Source organism: Taurulus bubalis (genome assembly GCF_910589615.1).
Source record: "Taurulus bubalis genome assembly, chromosome: 3".
Classification (NCBI taxonomy): Eukaryota; Metazoa; Chordata; class Actinopteri; order Perciformes; family Cottidae; genus Taurulus; species Taurulus bubalis.
The window spans coordinates 13,006,157-13,023,105 of record NC_136591.1 but is presented as its reverse complement, the minus strand read 5'-3'; the positions used below and the strand labels follow the sequence as shown (position 1 = coordinate 13,023,105).

The window sequence follows — 16,949 nt, the reverse complement described above, 5'->3', positions numbered from 1 at the left end:
GATAATAGACTAATAGACTATAGGCTGCTGCCAAAACAAGAGAGGCCCCCTCCCATAAGAGGAAAACAAATTAATCTTTTAATTGTAAATGGGACCATTACAAATATTAGGTTGAGCACCACTGAGACAATATGAAGGATTTCATAATCTTAATGACGGGAATGAATGATGACCAGAGGCTAACCACTCCCAATATAAACATAATATATACAGGTCTTCCCTAATTTAACACTGCAATTCAAAGAGAGACAAAGTTATTTAATAAGCAAGTTGAACTTTTAATAGGTTTTCTGTATGTATAACAGCTCTATGCATCCTACAGGAAGCAGTTTACAGCGCAAACTTTACAGCAGTCCATGTTACATCCTTGATTTCTTTCAGGCTCCTGTGTGTGTGTGTGTGTGTGTGTGTGTGTGTGTGTGTGTGTGTGTGTGTGTGTGTGTGTGTGTGTGTGTGTGTGTGTGTGTGTGTGTGTGTTTGAGTATGGACAGGTAAGGACTTCACTGCCATCCTGTGGTGTGCAGGAAACACTGCTCAGTATCTCTGAAAGGCTGGAGCTTTAACTACTGTATACCTTCTACCATCTTGCACAAAAGTAGAAAACTTTTGGAGCCAAAAAAAAAACACATCTTTCAAATGGCCTAAAAGAGGAAGTTAGTTGGACTCTATACACATGAAATATAACATCCATCCACAACATTTCAATTTTGGTTCATATGCATTATGATATAAGATGTGTCTGAAGCATTACAGTTTTCAAAACATGTTTGCGTCAAAATTAAATATGTGCAACTAAGCTGTAAAAAAGTTAAATAAAGAAACGTATAACAGCAAAGGTAAGCATTTTCTGAGGGCTCCACTTCCCTGTGTCTGTGTCGTCCTTCCTAACTCACCATTAAAAAATAATACAAAATGCAAAAGGGAAACAAACACTGGTGCAGGCACTTCTTATTTAGACTTTTTGCACTGTTGCTGTCGTTGATTGTTGTTTGTCTCGTCTAATGTCTAATGTCTAGTGTATGCACCTTCCGCCCAACTAAATTCCTCGTCTGTGCAAACATTCCTGGCAATAAACGGTTTCTGATTCTGATTCTGCTTGGACTTTTGTTCATTGGGTCACTTTTTCATGCCAATAGTCTCATAAGTGTCCTGGGCATGAGGAGTCAAACCCTGGAAGGAAAACAGACAGGGATAATGAGACATTCAGTGTCCACTATAATTTAAAGGGGGCGTATCATACACATTTTCAGGTTCACACTTGTATTTTGGGTTTCTATTAGAACATGTTTACATGCTTTAATGATCAAAACACACATTATCTTCCCCCAAACTGTCCGTCTGAATATATCTGGATTCACCCTCTGTCTGAAATGCTCCATTTGACCACCTGTCTCTTTAAGAGCCCCACCCGAAAAAGCCCTACCTGCTGTAATTGGTAAGCCCCATCTGCACTGTGGTCGTCTTCACACTCAATTGCAGCTATGCGTGGGTCAACTACTATCCCAGTGGCGGTATAGTTGTGACATCATAACATTTACAGAAGTCCTGATAGCTCGTTTAAAGACACAGGTTCTGTATACCGACTGTGTGCAATTCTCTGTGGATTGGACATTTGATACAATCGCAGTATTTATATAGCACCTAGACCTGCGTTATAATGAAAAAATGTCAATCTCACTTTCTTCAATTTAATTTAACAATCTATTTTAACAATCTAATCCATCCGCTGTCCCCTAGCTCCTTTACGTCATTCATAGCATCAAAACTCACCGTATAGATGCCCTCTTCAACACTCTGTCAGGGACAGAAAACAACAATATTAGATACAGTATAACTAGGGCAACACACAATGGGACATTTTGTATTTCTTGGCTGTAACAGGGTGCAACATCCAGTATGTTTGGACTACATACTGCATGTAGACTAAAAAGGAAGAACAATCTATCGGAGAAGTGCAAGCCAGAAATCAGCATGTGCTTCACACTTTAGAGTGTGTACTTGTGTGTGTCAAAGTGGGTTAAACTGTGTGCAGTTTGTGGTAGAATAAAAGGGAAATGATAGACTAAAATATGCAGGTTGAGTGCTCTCATTATAACGTGAAAAACTCCATCTCTGCATGAAGTTAGTTTTAAATTCATTAGCAACTAAACAGGCTCTTGTGCAATTTAGTGTTCCAATGAAAGCATGATAATAAAAAATATATATTTATAGAAAGAGGCTTTTCACAGGTCTGTGGTGAGACGGCTGGGGCAGAGCTGTCATAATGGTTTAACTGGCCAGTGCAGGGCCACAGAAAGAAACAGTAGATGTGTGTTTCCTATCGCCATTTGCCCACTGAAGTTTGAACTGACTCTTGAGATTATCTGCTCTGTCTCGGGTCTGTTCACCGAAACTCCAGTTTGTGCTGTGGTGGATTGTATTCTCTGCTAACGAGTTTGTTCTAACCCCCCTACATTCATTTTAAACAACAAGTCACATCTTTATGTCTATTCTAGTCCGTGTTTTTATTCTTACCTGCTTGCCCTTTGCGTTCTCAGCTGCAAACTCCCTAGCATTGTAGATCTGTAGAAGTCAGTGTGAAATTAGTGATGATTAAAAGTAGCTATATGTGTCAAACTGTAGTGCTACCATGCATTTATAGTTATTTTTCATCAAAGCTATCAAAAGGAACTGTCCTTTTGTGTTGATTTTGGCGGCCCCTGTGGACAGAATGGGTAGTGGGACCCTGAAGAAAAGCTCCTTTTACTACATCAGAGTCTGACTTCTGGCTCTCCCGTGTAACCCTTCACTCTAGCGGGCATAGCAATATGGTCTGGGCCTTTCATAACATCTTAAAAACTTGTTTGCTGGTCATAAAAAAATATGTGCATCAGTGCAGATTGCACTACATGCTCTAGAGATACATGACGTGCCAAGAGTCAATAACAGACAAGCCCAGGCTCATCAAAGTCTTATTTTGGGATCATATATTAATTATTTTACAATCAAAACATCTAAATCTAACATAGCACTGAGAAATGTATGTCAGTAAATCTGCATATGACATTCATGTATTCTAGCAAAAGGATTTATGTCATTGTTCAGTTTTTTCCTGAATGTCTAGCAGGCCTTATTTAGCTGACGACACCCTATTCCACATTACCATTAATAATGTACAAGATTACTTTCTATGACACTTCTAAATGATGCTGTTTTTGCATACACTTCATTTCAGTTATCCGTTTGATGCATGATGTTTCCGTAAAGGAAAATGTGGAGCATGCAAACCTTGATTCTGCAGTAGAGCGCCGTCAGGATGATGCCGTACAAAAACAGGATTCCATCCAGCACGTAACAGATCTGTGGCTCTGTAAGAGCTGCGGGAACACAGTTGGACAAAGCCATTATAAGAGCATGTTGATATAGTCAATTAAATAAATGATGACATCATTAAGACTCATGGCGTGGGATTGACATCATCATCAATCTGGTGATTGACCTGTTGGTCATTATGGGGCTGTTTCGTTGTCCTTTACGAAACAGGATTATTGAGTAACACCGGTGTCACCATTTTAGATTGTGAAACAAACAGCAACAGCAGCCATTACGTAAGAAACCATATGTGTTACCCTAAATGGTACTTCAATACAGTCGATGGAAGAGTGTTTAAGGGGGTGTGCCACTTAACGCGCTGTTAAACATTCATATAAATATATAAGGACCTTTTAAAACATTCATAAAATAAGAATGAATGGAATCACGAAAGGCAAATGATTTATGAAGAATACTTCTCACTTCTAGTGACTGTAATGTGTAATTGTACACATGCACAGAGAGGAGCAGGACACACACGGGGCTGCACACTATGGTGCCGGAGAGGATTCAGTATTATTTTGTTGAAAATACTTACGATCGTATCGGAGCATGTGGAGGTTTACAAACTTTTACAGATTCTTGTTTTTCGATTGCTGTTGTTTAAATGGTCAGCGTCATTGCAACCACAACCGTTATGAAAGTTTAGCTTTACACCCATGCTTATAACAGATTATTAACGACCAGAAAAGATAGACGTTGTGAAGGCAAACACAATGTTGTGGATACCACACAATTATTGTTGACCCTCCAAAGCAAGTATCCACTTTTTGATTCCCTTTTAAGCAGAATCCTTTGAAAAGATATTCAACATAACGTAACACTTGTTCATCACGATAAGCACAACCATAAAAACAATGACAATTTGATTTTAAAGTGCAACACTCAACGACCACTTCTCACTGCACAGCATGTACAAAGTGAAATATTGAACCACTAAATCGTCCTATCTTTGTCAAGACATATATGTTTATTTAAGGCTATTGGAATTCATAAATCAGCTTTATAAAGTGTCTTGGACCCTCAGGTAACACTGTTAGCACGATTGTAGCAGTTTTTACTGTTAGCTCTGTCAGCACTATTAGGTACGAGCGGCCGGCTATTTATTCTGTTATTTAATTTGCTAATGTGTTCCTGCCACATTATCTCACAATCCATTGCTTTAATACATTTTCATCAGATGATCACTCAGATTCAAAGTAGATTCATCTAAAGACACAAGCTCTTATTGGAAGCCTTCACAAAAAGCTGCTGAAAATAATAAATAAATAACAAAAATTAAATTAAAACAATTTAAATTAAAACAGATGAGATCATGACAACCTTCTTTTTAAGTTTGAGAAGACGACAAACACATGAGATGAAATGTGTATGACAGGAAGACGCAATGTCAAACTTAAAAGCCTCTCAAATACATCACTTTGTGATTAATACATTTAGGACAGAATAATAGAACTTACTTACATTGAATGATTATTTGTATAATGTACATTGACATCTAACTAATTACATTTGTTTGTTTGTTTTCTTGATTTTAAGTTTCAAGTCAAGCCAAGTTAACCATTGTTCAATAGAACTGTGAGGTGTAACATTAACTTTTGACAATATGGAAGGTATGTAATGTAATTTGGAACCTACTCAACACACTTTTTTTTCACCTTAAAGCTTAAAATGTATTTTCTTACATGTGAAAAAAGGGAACCTTGACGACTTCTCGACAGCACACGTCCTTCCCTTCCTTCCTTCGCTTTCTCCCCCATCACTAATTCAGTAAAATGAACCACTTCTCCGAAATCTGTGATCTCGTGATTAAATCCACACTTCCAAATAACGTTCCCTTTTGCCACACAATATAAACATCTGCTTGCTTTCTGTTACACATCACGACTGATATTGTTGAACATATTTTGTATGTTAGTTTTTGGATGGACAATCATGTTGAAAGTAAAAAGGTGCATTTAGTTTTGAATGCCTCTGTTCAGCCTTTATCTGTGGCCTTCAACTTGAACCAGAGAGATGGGGTGTTATTATCTACATGTTTTGGTTTCCGCAACTCTCGCGTAGCATGTGTTTAAAGGAAACAGCGACCAGAGTAAGCCCCCGAAGATAGCCGATGGTGTGATAACAAGTGTGACAGATATTTCACTGTGTGACCCAACACATGACCCAATTAGCACGAAGTGCGTACATGCAGTTACAATCTTTATCTTTTGAACTGCTCCGTTCACGAAGGGGAAAGAGGATACATATTTTAAAAAGCGAGATCTTCTCTTTAAAAAAAACACACCAGTTGGCTGCTTAGACCACGGATACGAGAAGTAGGCCAGTCAGTTGTGGTTTGGAATTAAAACTGAAATATCTCAGCTTTAACATCTCTTACCCAATGAAAGACCTCTTTACATTTCTGAATTACACCAAAAAAAAGGAATTTATTTCAATTTACATAAACGTCAATATCAATTGATCTCCCAATTATTTCCATAATAATCCATTAATAACGTATACCTTAACTGTAAAACCTATTTTTCTTTCAGTTTTTGTTTCATTTATTGTTAGTTAATTTGTTCTGTGTCAGTCAGGGAATGTCCTGTTCTGTTGAAAATGAAACATTAAATGGAAAGTTCCAAAATAATACAAGTAATTTGATTTAAAACTTCATACTATATTGAAAAATGACAATCACTACTTCCTAGTCGTTGCATGTTTCTGTATGAGCAACAGCCCATCAGTATAATGGAGCAAAGGAACCAAATCTCCACATTTGAGAAGCTGGAACCTTTAAATCTTTGGCATTTTGGCCTAAAAAATTACTTAAATTAATACTGGATTATGAAAACAGTTGGCAATTTTCTCTCAATCGGTTTTACATTTTTTAGGCAACTTTTACCCTAATAATATCGTCTTGGCCTATTACACCTCCAATGTTAACTGACCTCTTAAGGCTCGATATGTTAATCTATACTTTAATAAAATATACTTTAATATACTTTGTAAAATTGTTTTATTTCTTGTTACTCATCATAACATAAGTTTTACTGCAGTTTAACGGACCGCTGTTAAAGCTGCGTATTACGTTTACATTTGTCTTCTTTAATGTAGCAGTCTAAATACAGAATATATACGGAAAATATATTTTAATAAATTCAGTATAAGTTATTAAGAGGCAGTCGAAACGATTAGAAACGTGTCACTTCAAACAAACTGAAACATATTTGTACGAGGAAGGGTGTGTCTGAGAACTGGTTGAACAAGTGCGGCAGTTTAAAAAGTGGCCGTGCTCACCGGCCTCAGTCCCACAAACGAGAAGAACCAACCGGGTCAGCTGGGTCAATGTGGTGACTACAGGTCGACCAGAAAACCTCTCTGCTCAAAATAAACATCTGTCAGCATTAAATCCTAGGATTTTCAAAACTCATGTTTGTCAACAGCACGGGTTTCATCGATTCCTCATGAAAAAAGTAGATATTTCCTCTGGTTAGTCCCTCACCATGGTAGCGTCTGTTCAGTCACGCTGGGTCTGAATAAGGTTTGGTTCTCTTCCACCGTTCTTCTCATCAGGTTGTTCTCGTCATAAATAAAGCCACCCCTGTTGCGACTTCGGACATCAAACCGCCCTGAGCAATGTACGTACTTTAGTTTACAGAATATCCCAGTTTGAGGTCTCAACTCACCAGATGCTCTCCCAAAACTCATCCACAGAGGAATGAGCACCAGTAACGGGCTCCTGCCCAACGCAATCATGGTAACGCAGGCTCAACACGGACAACTGGGCTCCTATAAAGTGGCCAGCACGCAGCAAGCACGACGATTCTGGGTGTTTTTTTTTTTCTCGTCTGCGTTCTAGTGAACACTCGAGCGTTGCATACTGCGCTGCCAACAGGGGAAGTTGTGGTTGGAGCTCTAAGTCCACTTGTCTCAGATCTCATCAGGCCACGCCCCCTTTTAACACCAACCAGAGGAAGGACAAACGTTGAGGCTTTGGTCTCTGCTGTCATGTTTATTACTTACATTTTCAGGCAGAAGTCAAGGAAATGGAGCATTTGAAAAAGAACGGCATGTAAGATCCCTCCAAAAACCTCCCTATTGCAATGCGATGGGGAAAAGAGACAGCGCACTACTTTTCTGTTGGGTCATAAAATATTTATTAGGATTATTTGGGCATTGTACATCACTGATTTTAAGTAGAGACATCTGTCAAAAACCTCACTACAGTGAAACAGTGAACAGGAAGAGAACCTGACAGATGTGTGACGGAGAGGATGAGCTCTTCTCCTCAGAGCGTTAACGGTCAACTTCACCAAACACGATGTCCTGTGTACCTGTCAGAGAAGAAGGAAAGGCTCAGTACCACTTGACAGCAAAGCTAATATTTTTGTATTCAAGTAGTATTGTCCTTCTGAGGATGGACTCTTAAACAATAACCACTTTCTTACCAATAATGGCCACCACATCAGCCAGCATGTGTCCTTTGGCCATTTTATCCAGACCAGCCTAAAAGAAGAAAACATTTATTAGCATTCAGAATAACTAAAGACCAGCTATTCAGGCCAGCTGAGCTCTTAGAAAATGGAATATTCATAATTCATGAGGTTTAGCCTGAAGTTAATGCACTAACTACTCTAATAGTTTGTTTATGCCACTTTAAAGACAATTTTAGCCTTGAAGACCAAAATTCAAATGGCGACGTTAAACAGCGGTTCATGACCATGAGCTACAAGACGAGCAGGAAGGAGAGGAGGAATAGGAGGGGGATCTTTACGCTTTTTTAATGGCGCTATAGTACTTTCTAAAATCTACTTAATGATCTAAAAGTAGCCTTAAGGACAAGCCGTTAAACGTGCTGAATAATTGATACCCGGTGTGTTTAATATTTCACAGTGTCTTGTGAAGTTGTAAGTACCCACCAAGTGAGCGAATCCAGGAGCTTTGATCTTGCAGCGATAGGGTCTGCTGGAGCCGTCCGACACCAAATAAACACCAAACTCTCCCTGCAAGCGACACATGGGGACACACACAAATACACTCCAGTAAGCATATTACATCACAATGAGTCCTTGAAGGCGTCCCAATTAATTAAGGCTATAAAAAAAAAAACTTGTGTATACAGAGGATCCATGTACACTTTTTATTTGCTGGGTTAAAATCTATTAGGTCTTATAGTCAGAAATATTATACACCTTATGAGTGGTCTCACCTTAGGTGCCTCCACGGCTGTGTATGTGGCCCCTGGGGGGACCTGGTAGCCCTCCGTGTAAAGTTTAAAGTGGTGGATCAGAGACTCCATGGACGTCTAGGACAAGAAGCACATAAAACATGTGATGTCTCCGCAGCTGTGTTGAAAATGATGATGTGACACAGGCACACACACACGCACACACAGGCGCACACACACAGACAGGCACACACACATACACAGGTTGAATCTCACGCAGGTTGACTCGAATGTAAAATTGAAACAGGGAACGTTCCGACGCGGAGGTGAACTAGAGGTGATCTCCAGCCTTAAGGGCAGCCAAACTAAAAGGGCACTTTACAGCAGAGCTGGCCTCATTCCGCAAAGAGACAAATTAGGGACGTCACTGAAATATAATTAACACTCGGAAGTGATAAAGCACAGGGGAAAATACAGAAAAAGAAAAAGAAATGACGATGTTTTCTAGATTGATTAGCCTGCAGGCGTAATGAAACCGCCGCACAGAATGCGCTGCTTTTCCCCCACTCAGCTCACCTTCATCTCAGACCTCTTGGGTGGGGCAACCTTGGCATCGTCCACCTTAATCTCTCCTTCTGGCATCTTGTTGAGCGCCTGGAGCATGATCCTTAGGGACTGCCTCATCTCCTCCACTCTGCACAGATACCTGGACCACAAGCACAAAGAGAAAAAACGGTGGTGAGATACAGATGCCGATAATACCATACAGCGCTAAATCAGCCACAAAGCTGGATGTGCATGTCATTGTTCTGTATAGATCGACGGTGAGGATTGATCACACAAACAGATAACAGACTGTGCTGTTGACTCCCGTAACACTGACGGCTCACTTTGATTAATTTCTCGGACCGTTTGATAAACTTCACGGCTTCTGTGACTAGAGACCGTGAACCACACTGGTTAGAAGCCACTGCCGCGTCAATTAAAATGTTTAACCAGCAACATTAAGCTCATCATGACAGCGTATCAGGGCCATGGTAGGTCAAATCAATAAATAATTACTTGGCCAGGGATGGGGCTAATATTCTGAGAAAGAAACTCAGAATGTCTAAGATTTAAGTCATACATCGACAAGAAACAAATTGAATATTCTCTGAAATGAAAAAAGGTATATGATGTACCAATTTCCGGAAAAACAATATATGGACTGGACTGATACAATAATAAGCCCCATCAATCATCACTTATGACCCACAAGAAGTGCGAGGGGGTGTCTGTATCTGCCCTCTGCCTCTTTGAACGCTGTGTTTACAAACACCAACAACAATGTGACTACATGTTACAACTTAAAAGTCACACCTTTCTTTGTCTGAGAACCACGTGGCAAGATCGGATCAACCTCATCACACCACAGACGCCTCTTTGTAATCTAATATTACAAAGGAAATACTCGTGATTTTAGCCCAGAGTCACCAGATTATCATAAGCATCCAGACTTTGAAGAGACATTGCTGAGAATTGGGCCTATTCAGACAAAACAGACTGATTTAACGGTTGTTGTTTTTTTTGTGAGTTTTTTCTCGTACATTTACTAGTTTCATCTCAGAGAATATTCAAGTTTTTTCTCTGAATATTACATCCTTCTCCCGACTCAGTTTTGTTTTTCCCCACCGACAATGCCCCTCATTCGCCGGTGTAAGCTCACACATCCAGCTGTGTCTACGTATAAACTATGATTTATTTACATGGGGTTGTCCAGTGAAGCATGCTTGCTGCAGAATTGTACATGCAGCTTTTATAAAATAGCAAAGACATCCTACTGCAATTCAAATGTCGGACAAATGCCTTCCTTTTTAGTGGTACGTAATCATTTTGGTGTTGACGAGGAAGTTCTCATGTTAGAAGACGCAGCTTGCATGTTGAATATTTGGTGAATCGTGCCCCTGACTCGGGATTAAAAAAAAGGGGGGGGGAGGGGGAGGCAAGGAAATGGAACTGAAAAAAACACAACTACAGCCATCTGCTAATCTTTTACCTGTCGTAGCAGTCTCCTTTGCTTCCAATGGGGACGTCAAACTCCACTTCGTCATACTTGTCATAAGGCTGAGACTTCCTCAGGTCCCACTTGATGCCTGATCCTCGCAGCATCACGCCGCTGGTGGAGGGGCGAGGAGAGAAGTGATGAATATCACAGATTATACACATTCACGCTTGTCAAACTGATTCAAATATGCAAGTTTTTCAATGAAAGGCCATTAAAGGGAGGGAAAGGAGTCTTTTGACTTTCATGAGTGGGTTACCTGAAGCCATAGTTGAGGGCCTCCTCAGCGGTAACCACCCCGATGTCCACAGTACGATTCTTCCAGATACGATTGTTGGTCAACATCTGCATCGAGGAAAACAACAGATTTGAATTATCACCGACAGATCTTCACCACATCCTCATCGCGTTACGGGCTTGTGGAGGTTTTAGTCATTCACCTCTTCTACTTCATCAATTCTAATGGAGAAATTCTTGCACCACTCATAGATGTCGTCCATCAGGCCAAGGGGCAGATCCTGGAACACATTTAACATCATTAGCAAGTCAGTGATCATGATTGACTAATCAGATTTGTCGCTGCTCGAACGACACAAGGGTGCTGACTACATTTTTATTTTATCACAATAATAAGCCACAGGCACTATCCAATGAGTTCTCCTACCTGGTGCACACCACCGGGTCTGATGTATGCAGCGTGCATCCTGGCTCCGGACACTCGCTCATAAAACTCAAACATCTGAGAGAAAACAAGGAACACGCATCATTAGAAGGCCTCAAGTAGTATATTTAAAAAGATGATCTACTCAATAAATGCTCTATATTGGATACTCTGGGTATCCGAGTGGGCCTCGGGTCTGAGGGAAAACTGATTCTGGAAGATGTTTTTACCCGACTGGGTATTGAAGTAGCCATGTCAAAAACATGTTTGGGGCAGAGAGCTTAATGACAACATACAAATTTCAAAAGAAGATTTCCTGAGGCCTAAGTATATGTGCATAGCTAGCTATAACTTATGTAGTCTAATACAACAGCCATGAAATAAATCAAACTTTAATGAAGGTTATAATGTTTAATTTGAGTTGAAACTGTTTTAGAGTTAAGAGGTGGGGTTAATCGTCTTAAGACAGTATGGTATGCTCTGGACTACAGGTGCAAAGAAGCGTATAGCTAACTCTGATACAGCTAAGCAACGGTCTGTCAAACAAACAAATAAATGAAGAGGATTGTGTGTGTGTGTATATATATGATTGTATATAATTAAGGGTGATTTTTCCTGAAGTTGAAGCTAAATTAGTGAATCTCATACAACCAATAAGGCCAAATTATTCCCGTAGAGTTACATGATTTTCAGTAACTCAATTACTTTTTCCGAGGTACTTTAAGGCTAATTATCACAAATGGGCATGAAAACAGCACCTTCCAGAGGTAAACACATGATTAATAACAAGACGGGACAGAATGATTTGGACCTTCTCTCTCTCCTCAAACAACCAAAAGAAGGGGGTCATGGCACCAATGTCCAGGGCGTGCGTGGTGATGGCCATGATGTGGTTCAGGATGCGAGTCAGCTCTCCGAACAGAACTGTAAACACAGCACAGAACACAACCTTTTAAAGCAATGGCAACAATATTTTTATATCAGTTAAAAGTTAAGTTAACAGTCACTTTTCAAGCAAATGCAACATTTTCATTGTGATGCTTCACATTGGTTACTGAAAAAGTAGGAGGAGAGCGGTAGAAGACGTTAACATTCTTTTACGACACGGTCGATTCTATCTCAGACTTGGTATTGCAAGATTAGGGCTGATTAATAACAGTAGATGGCATTTCAAACCATTTCCCCCCCCCCACAAAATGCAATTTAGAAATTTAAGAAATGTCAATATTAACACCAGCATGGATGAGTTTCATCACAGTACAGACATATACATTAGTTTTAAGCCTAAAATACACACTTAGGTGTGGTGTGCACTACCTCATTAATTAACAATACATGGGAAGGGGGGCGGAGGGGGAGGGGGGGGGGGAATTCTAATACATGTTACGCATATCAGTGTCACACCCTCCAAAATCAGTCATCAATTCAAAATATATATATTCCCATAAATATTCAGAATTATATGAATAGCAGCTCTGTAGAATTCTACATCTAAAGAAAATTTAAAGAAAAAAGGCCTTAAATCAGTTGACTGAAAACATTAAGACTTTGCAGAATCTGCAGACACCCAACCATTTCTAGTCTGTACCTCTGATCCACTCTGCACGGGGCGGAGCTTGGATGTTGAGCAGCTTCTCCACAGCCAGAGAGTAGGCCTCTTCATTACACATCATGGAAACATAGTCCAGACGGTCAAAGTAGGGCAGAGCCTATAGCAATAAAAGAAGAGGAACTGAATTCAGGGACTTCCAAGAATGATGTAACGCATGGCACATGATAGAAGTTCCTCTTAACTTTTGATTAATTCTGTTGACAGCAAGAGTTTGTCCTTTTAAAGAAAAAAAAAAGAAGAAAAAAAAGAGATGTTCCCTTACTCTCACACCGTCTATTTTTTTCACAGTAAATCCAACTCATTCTACACCGTATGTTGTTGTGTTGAACGTAATGAAATTGGATTTCGCAATAAGTTGTGTTGCCATTTACTGTTATATCTTTTGAAACCGTCAAAACGGCCCTAGTGATTTTACCCTTTCTGACTTTGCAGCCTTCTATACATGCAGAAATATGAGTTACAGAATACAGACACACTCTTTACAGAGACGTGGTTCAGTACCTGCAGGTAGGTCTTGTACTCTATGAGCTTCTCTGTGCCACGGTGAAGCAGGCCGATGTGGGGGTCACATTTCTTGACGGACTCTCCGCTGAGCTCCAAGACTAGACGCAGCACACCGTGAGCAGCAGGGTGCTGGGGACCGAAGTTGATGGTCAGGTTGGACACATCCTTTTCTGCAGGAGGATCTTTGTCTGCGAGAAGAAAACAGAACAATACAGGGCAGGGTAAGGCAACTTAAATCATTGAGTAAAAAAAACTAAATGGGAAAAAAAGAAAGAGCAGCTTTTTATAGCTAACAATTGAAACTATACTGTATATCTACATCACCGTGGGGGACTTTTTTACACTTTCAACTGCAAAAATAAATATTTTATAATTCTCTTTTGGGTTCTATTCTGGCACTGCAGGTCAAAACCGTACAAATCATTCAAAACAATATGTTGGTTTGATTTTCTTATTGTCAAACCTAGCCTTAGAATAAGATGGACTGTGTATAAGCAAACACCCAAGTAGTCAATCCAGTGCACTCTGTAAATCTGACCTGTTTTGTGACATTAAGTTAGATACTGAAGACCTGTCTCCGTCTTAATAAAGATTGGTGGACTCAACACTGGGCTTCCTATCCCTGACAAAGTCTGGTATGATGGGTTTTTTTATATTAGATTTTTATGTTCACACTCTCTTGGCAACCCAACATTTTACACTTGCCTTTTGAATTAAAATTTAAAAAAATTAGTTAGGAAGATAAACCCTTTCACTAGTAGCCCTGACTGAGTGTGACTGTGTTGGGGGTGGTACCGTTCCAAGGTGGCGGGGTCCACTTCTCATTCAGGGCAGTGGGGTACATCACTGCTCCTGCAAACTGCTCCGTCCACTCCACATCTGGCTGCCATTGTTTCTGCCTGCCAAAAGCAATACAAAAAATAGTCTTAACATGAGGTAAAGATGTGTGAGTAAGCCTTTAGTTGTGAGCCCATACCGACAATTGAAGAGCTGCAAAAATAGAACCCTAGTGCTCGATAGGCGCCACCTTGCAGGCTTCTTGCATGTTGCCAGAGAGGCTTTAGTCCCATTGTGATGGTCTGACGACACTACGCTTGCCAACCTGACAACTGATAATAGTCACTAGTGGCTGATGAGGAAGACGCACAAAGCAGATATACTAGCATGGGTCATGCTGGCACATCAAAATGTGTTTAGTCATGCTAATTATTAGACCATAAATACATCGCTGCATAAGAACATAAGTCTGCTGACCTCCTGTGGTATCAGAATACACCAATAACAAACCTGTATGTTCAAGTTAGTACAAGTAAGAACAAAACCATTTCGGCGATCTCTACACTGGTTTTAGAGACCGGTAGTAGTTGATAAAAAGACATATTATCTTTATTTTTGTGCCTTTTTGCGGTTAGGGTCATCAATTTAGCTAGAACGGTGGCTCACAGTCACTGTTTACTCTTCAACACCGGTCTACTGACGTTCATCTGTGGTCATATTTACAGCCATTTTACCAGAAACTGTTGCGTATTTGTTTTTAATTCTCATTTGACCCGACGCACAGCACAAAACAAAAACAGGTCGGTAAACACTGACACACGTTAGCTAACCAGACGACTCCCAGGGACTTAAAGCTCAGGTAACCACTAGACTAGACAGCCGGGAGCTAATGTTCATGCAACGTACACGGGCTCAAAGGGTGACAATGCGACAATACGTCTATGCGTGCTTTGTTCAGGGGATTTCCATTCAGAAAGACAGTGGACAAGTGTAGCAGGCGATTTGAATTAGTCCGAAGAGAGCGACAAAGTCGGCTTATTTAGCATTAATGCTAACGTTTTCCTTCAGTGTGGATACTTGTGTGGACCTCAAGCTTCGACAGCTGGCAACTCAGCGGCCACGCGCAGCGTCGCGTTTTGAGTTGTTTCGTTATCTTACCTGTTTTGTACGACAGTGCAGCCAGGGCTCAGCAAATTACTATTTAATATGAATTTTGTTGAAGGACGTCCTAGTTTGGTAAGCGACCTCAGCATCGTGGCCGCCATCTTGGCTGCTGGACAACCCCTTATGACGTAGAGGAGTGTCTTCTTCCTTCGTTGTTTTTTGAGGCGCGTGCCTGCCACCTATCGGTAGGATGTATAGCTATGAGTAGCTACTTGTTGATAACGTGGAGTGCTGTATACAGTAAATACGGAAATACTGTTAAGATGTAGGAAGATTGGTAAAATATGTATGCAGTAAATTACATACGGTTCAATTTGGTGCACTCATCTGTATCATGTGTGCCCATAGATACATTGTGAGGTAACAAAAGTAACTGATAAATCATACACAATTTTAAAGAATTTCGATGCTTGCCCTTCGGTTTATCTCACCCTATTTTTAGGGTAGGTAGGTTCCAGTTTGGTGAGGCCGAGGAGGTCACATGCATAACACACACACACACACACACACACACACACACACACACACACACACACACACATATTGTGATTAGTATGTATATTCTTTATTATCATCAGTATTAAAGTATCCTCACTGTTATCTTAAAAGGCCACACACTGTCAACAGTTTTAATTGCTTACTAATTGGAGCTCATTCTGTGAATTTGTCGTAAAGACAAACATATGTAATCAGAACATAATATATTCATATTAATAATCTTTTAATAAACCCCATACTGCAGTGCCTTAGGATATAACAATGTTTAAAATGTAATGTCCATTTCCCCTGATATTGGACTCCAATGACAACAGGCGTTGCCAACCCAAAACAGGGAACTTGCCCACCCCCATCTTCCCAAAAAGGACAAACTCAGATTTTTTATATAAAAAACAGTGCTTTTATTTATGTAATACTGTGGAAAAATAATTACATACCATTTTTAAAAAATATTGAAGATAATGAACTTAAAAAATGAAAGTTTGATAACGTTCGTTGTACATCTTTTGAACAGTTGTCTCTGCTACGAAGAACAGTACAATAAGATAAACATTGGATTTTTCTAAATTCAAAGACACAATAATACAGGATACAGTCCTACCAGAGGTATAAAAGTACTGTAACAGGATTGTGAGAGAAAATGATATGGACATATACTGAAACACACACCCGCACACTTAAGACACGGACATGCACACACATACTGTATACACACGGGCATGCATACAATAGCCGCGCGCACACTCGAGTGGGGCGCTGCGTGTTTACAGTATGCTTCCCATTCACACATCTACACAAACACACTGTACAAATCGATGTGCGCGCCAATGCCCGCACACTCCTTCTTGATCTCTCTCTCTCTCGCATTCGCACACCCACACACTCACAGTCATACATTACTACATGTCAATATTGTGGACAAGCCTTCATTGAACCTCACCATACACATTCTCCTCCGGCCTTTTTTTTTTTTTGGCAGACAGACGATGAGGAATGATTCAAAATGGAAATGTACGACATGTTCCCCTATAAGGCCACTCAGTTCTAAAACCAACATCTGTGTTTTTCTCTCTGTCTCGGCACCACGCTTTGCAGCGAGGAGCTCGGAGAAAAAAAGGGCTCCAGCCCACGAAAATGTCTGGGAATGACTCAAGGCCCCAAAGCCTGCTTCGTAAAGCAACAGTCACCA

The 16,949-nt window shown here is 40.2% G+C and overlaps 2 protein-coding genes across 2 annotated transcripts; both read right to left on the bottom strand.

Annotated features, from left to right (window-relative positions):
- Positions 1 to 271: 271 nt before the first annotated feature.
- fcer1g (Fc epsilon receptor IgFc epsilon receptor Ig) lies at positions 272 to 7,157 on the bottom strand. Its single transcript, XM_079215527.1, has 5 exons — positions 7,023 to 7,157; positions 3,268 to 3,356; positions 2,515 to 2,562; positions 1,771 to 1,794; positions 272 to 1,170 (listed from the first exon to the last, which is right to left on the bottom strand). Exons 1-5 carry the CDS (start codon positions 7,090 to 7,092, stop codon positions 1,117 to 1,119), a joined length of 285 nt encoding a protein of 94 aa, XP_079071653.1. The 5' UTR covers positions 7,093 to 7,157; the 3' UTR covers positions 272 to 1,116.
- A 323-nt stretch (positions 7,158 to 7,480) lies between these two features.
- ndufs2 (NADH:ubiquinone oxidoreductase core subunit S2) lies at positions 7,481 to 15,369 on the bottom strand. Its single transcript, XM_079214928.1, has 14 exons — positions 15,257 to 15,369; positions 14,117 to 14,220; positions 13,319 to 13,509; positions 12,794 to 12,914; positions 12,017 to 12,129; positions 11,209 to 11,283; positions 10,985 to 11,062; positions 10,804 to 10,889; positions 10,539 to 10,658; positions 9,080 to 9,209; positions 8,546 to 8,641; positions 8,256 to 8,339; positions 7,785 to 7,842; positions 7,481 to 7,670 (listed from the first exon to the last, which is right to left on the bottom strand). The coding sequence occupies exons 1-14, from the start codon at positions 15,361 to 15,363 to the stop codon at positions 7,633 to 7,635; spliced, it is 1,401 nt and encodes a 466-aa protein (XP_079071054.1). The 5' UTR covers positions 15,364 to 15,369; the 3' UTR covers positions 7,481 to 7,632.
- Positions 15,370 to 16,949: the final 1,580 nt, after the last annotated feature.

Excerpts from the sequence above, each read along its gene's own strand:
- fcer1g (XM_079215527.1), bottom strand. The coding sequence starts at position 7,092 with ATGATTGCGTTGGGCAGGAGCCCGTTACTGGTGCTCATTCCTCTGTGG. Across the intron at positions 3,357-7,022 it reads GAGTTTTGGGAGAGCATCTG|CTCTTACAGAGCCACAGATC; the intron begins GTGAGTTGAGAC and ends GTGTTCCCGCAG. Across the intron at positions 1,795-2,514 it reads AGAACGCAAAGGGCAAGCAG|AGTGTTGAAGAGGGCATCTA; the intron begins GTAAGAATAAAA and ends TGTCCCTGACAG.
- ndufs2 (XM_079214928.1), bottom strand. The coding sequence starts at position 15,363 with ATGGCGGCCACGATGCTGAGGTCGCTTACCAAACTAGGACGTCCTTCA. Across the intron at positions 11,284-12,016 it reads TGTTTGAGGAGAGAGAGAAG|ATGTTTGAGTTTTATGAGCG; the intron begins GTCCAAATCATT and ends GTTTTCTCTCAG. Across the intron at positions 11,063-11,208 it reads GACCCGGTGGTGTGCACCAG|GATCTGCCCCTTGGCCTGAT; the intron begins GTAGGAGAACTC and ends AATGTGTTCCAG.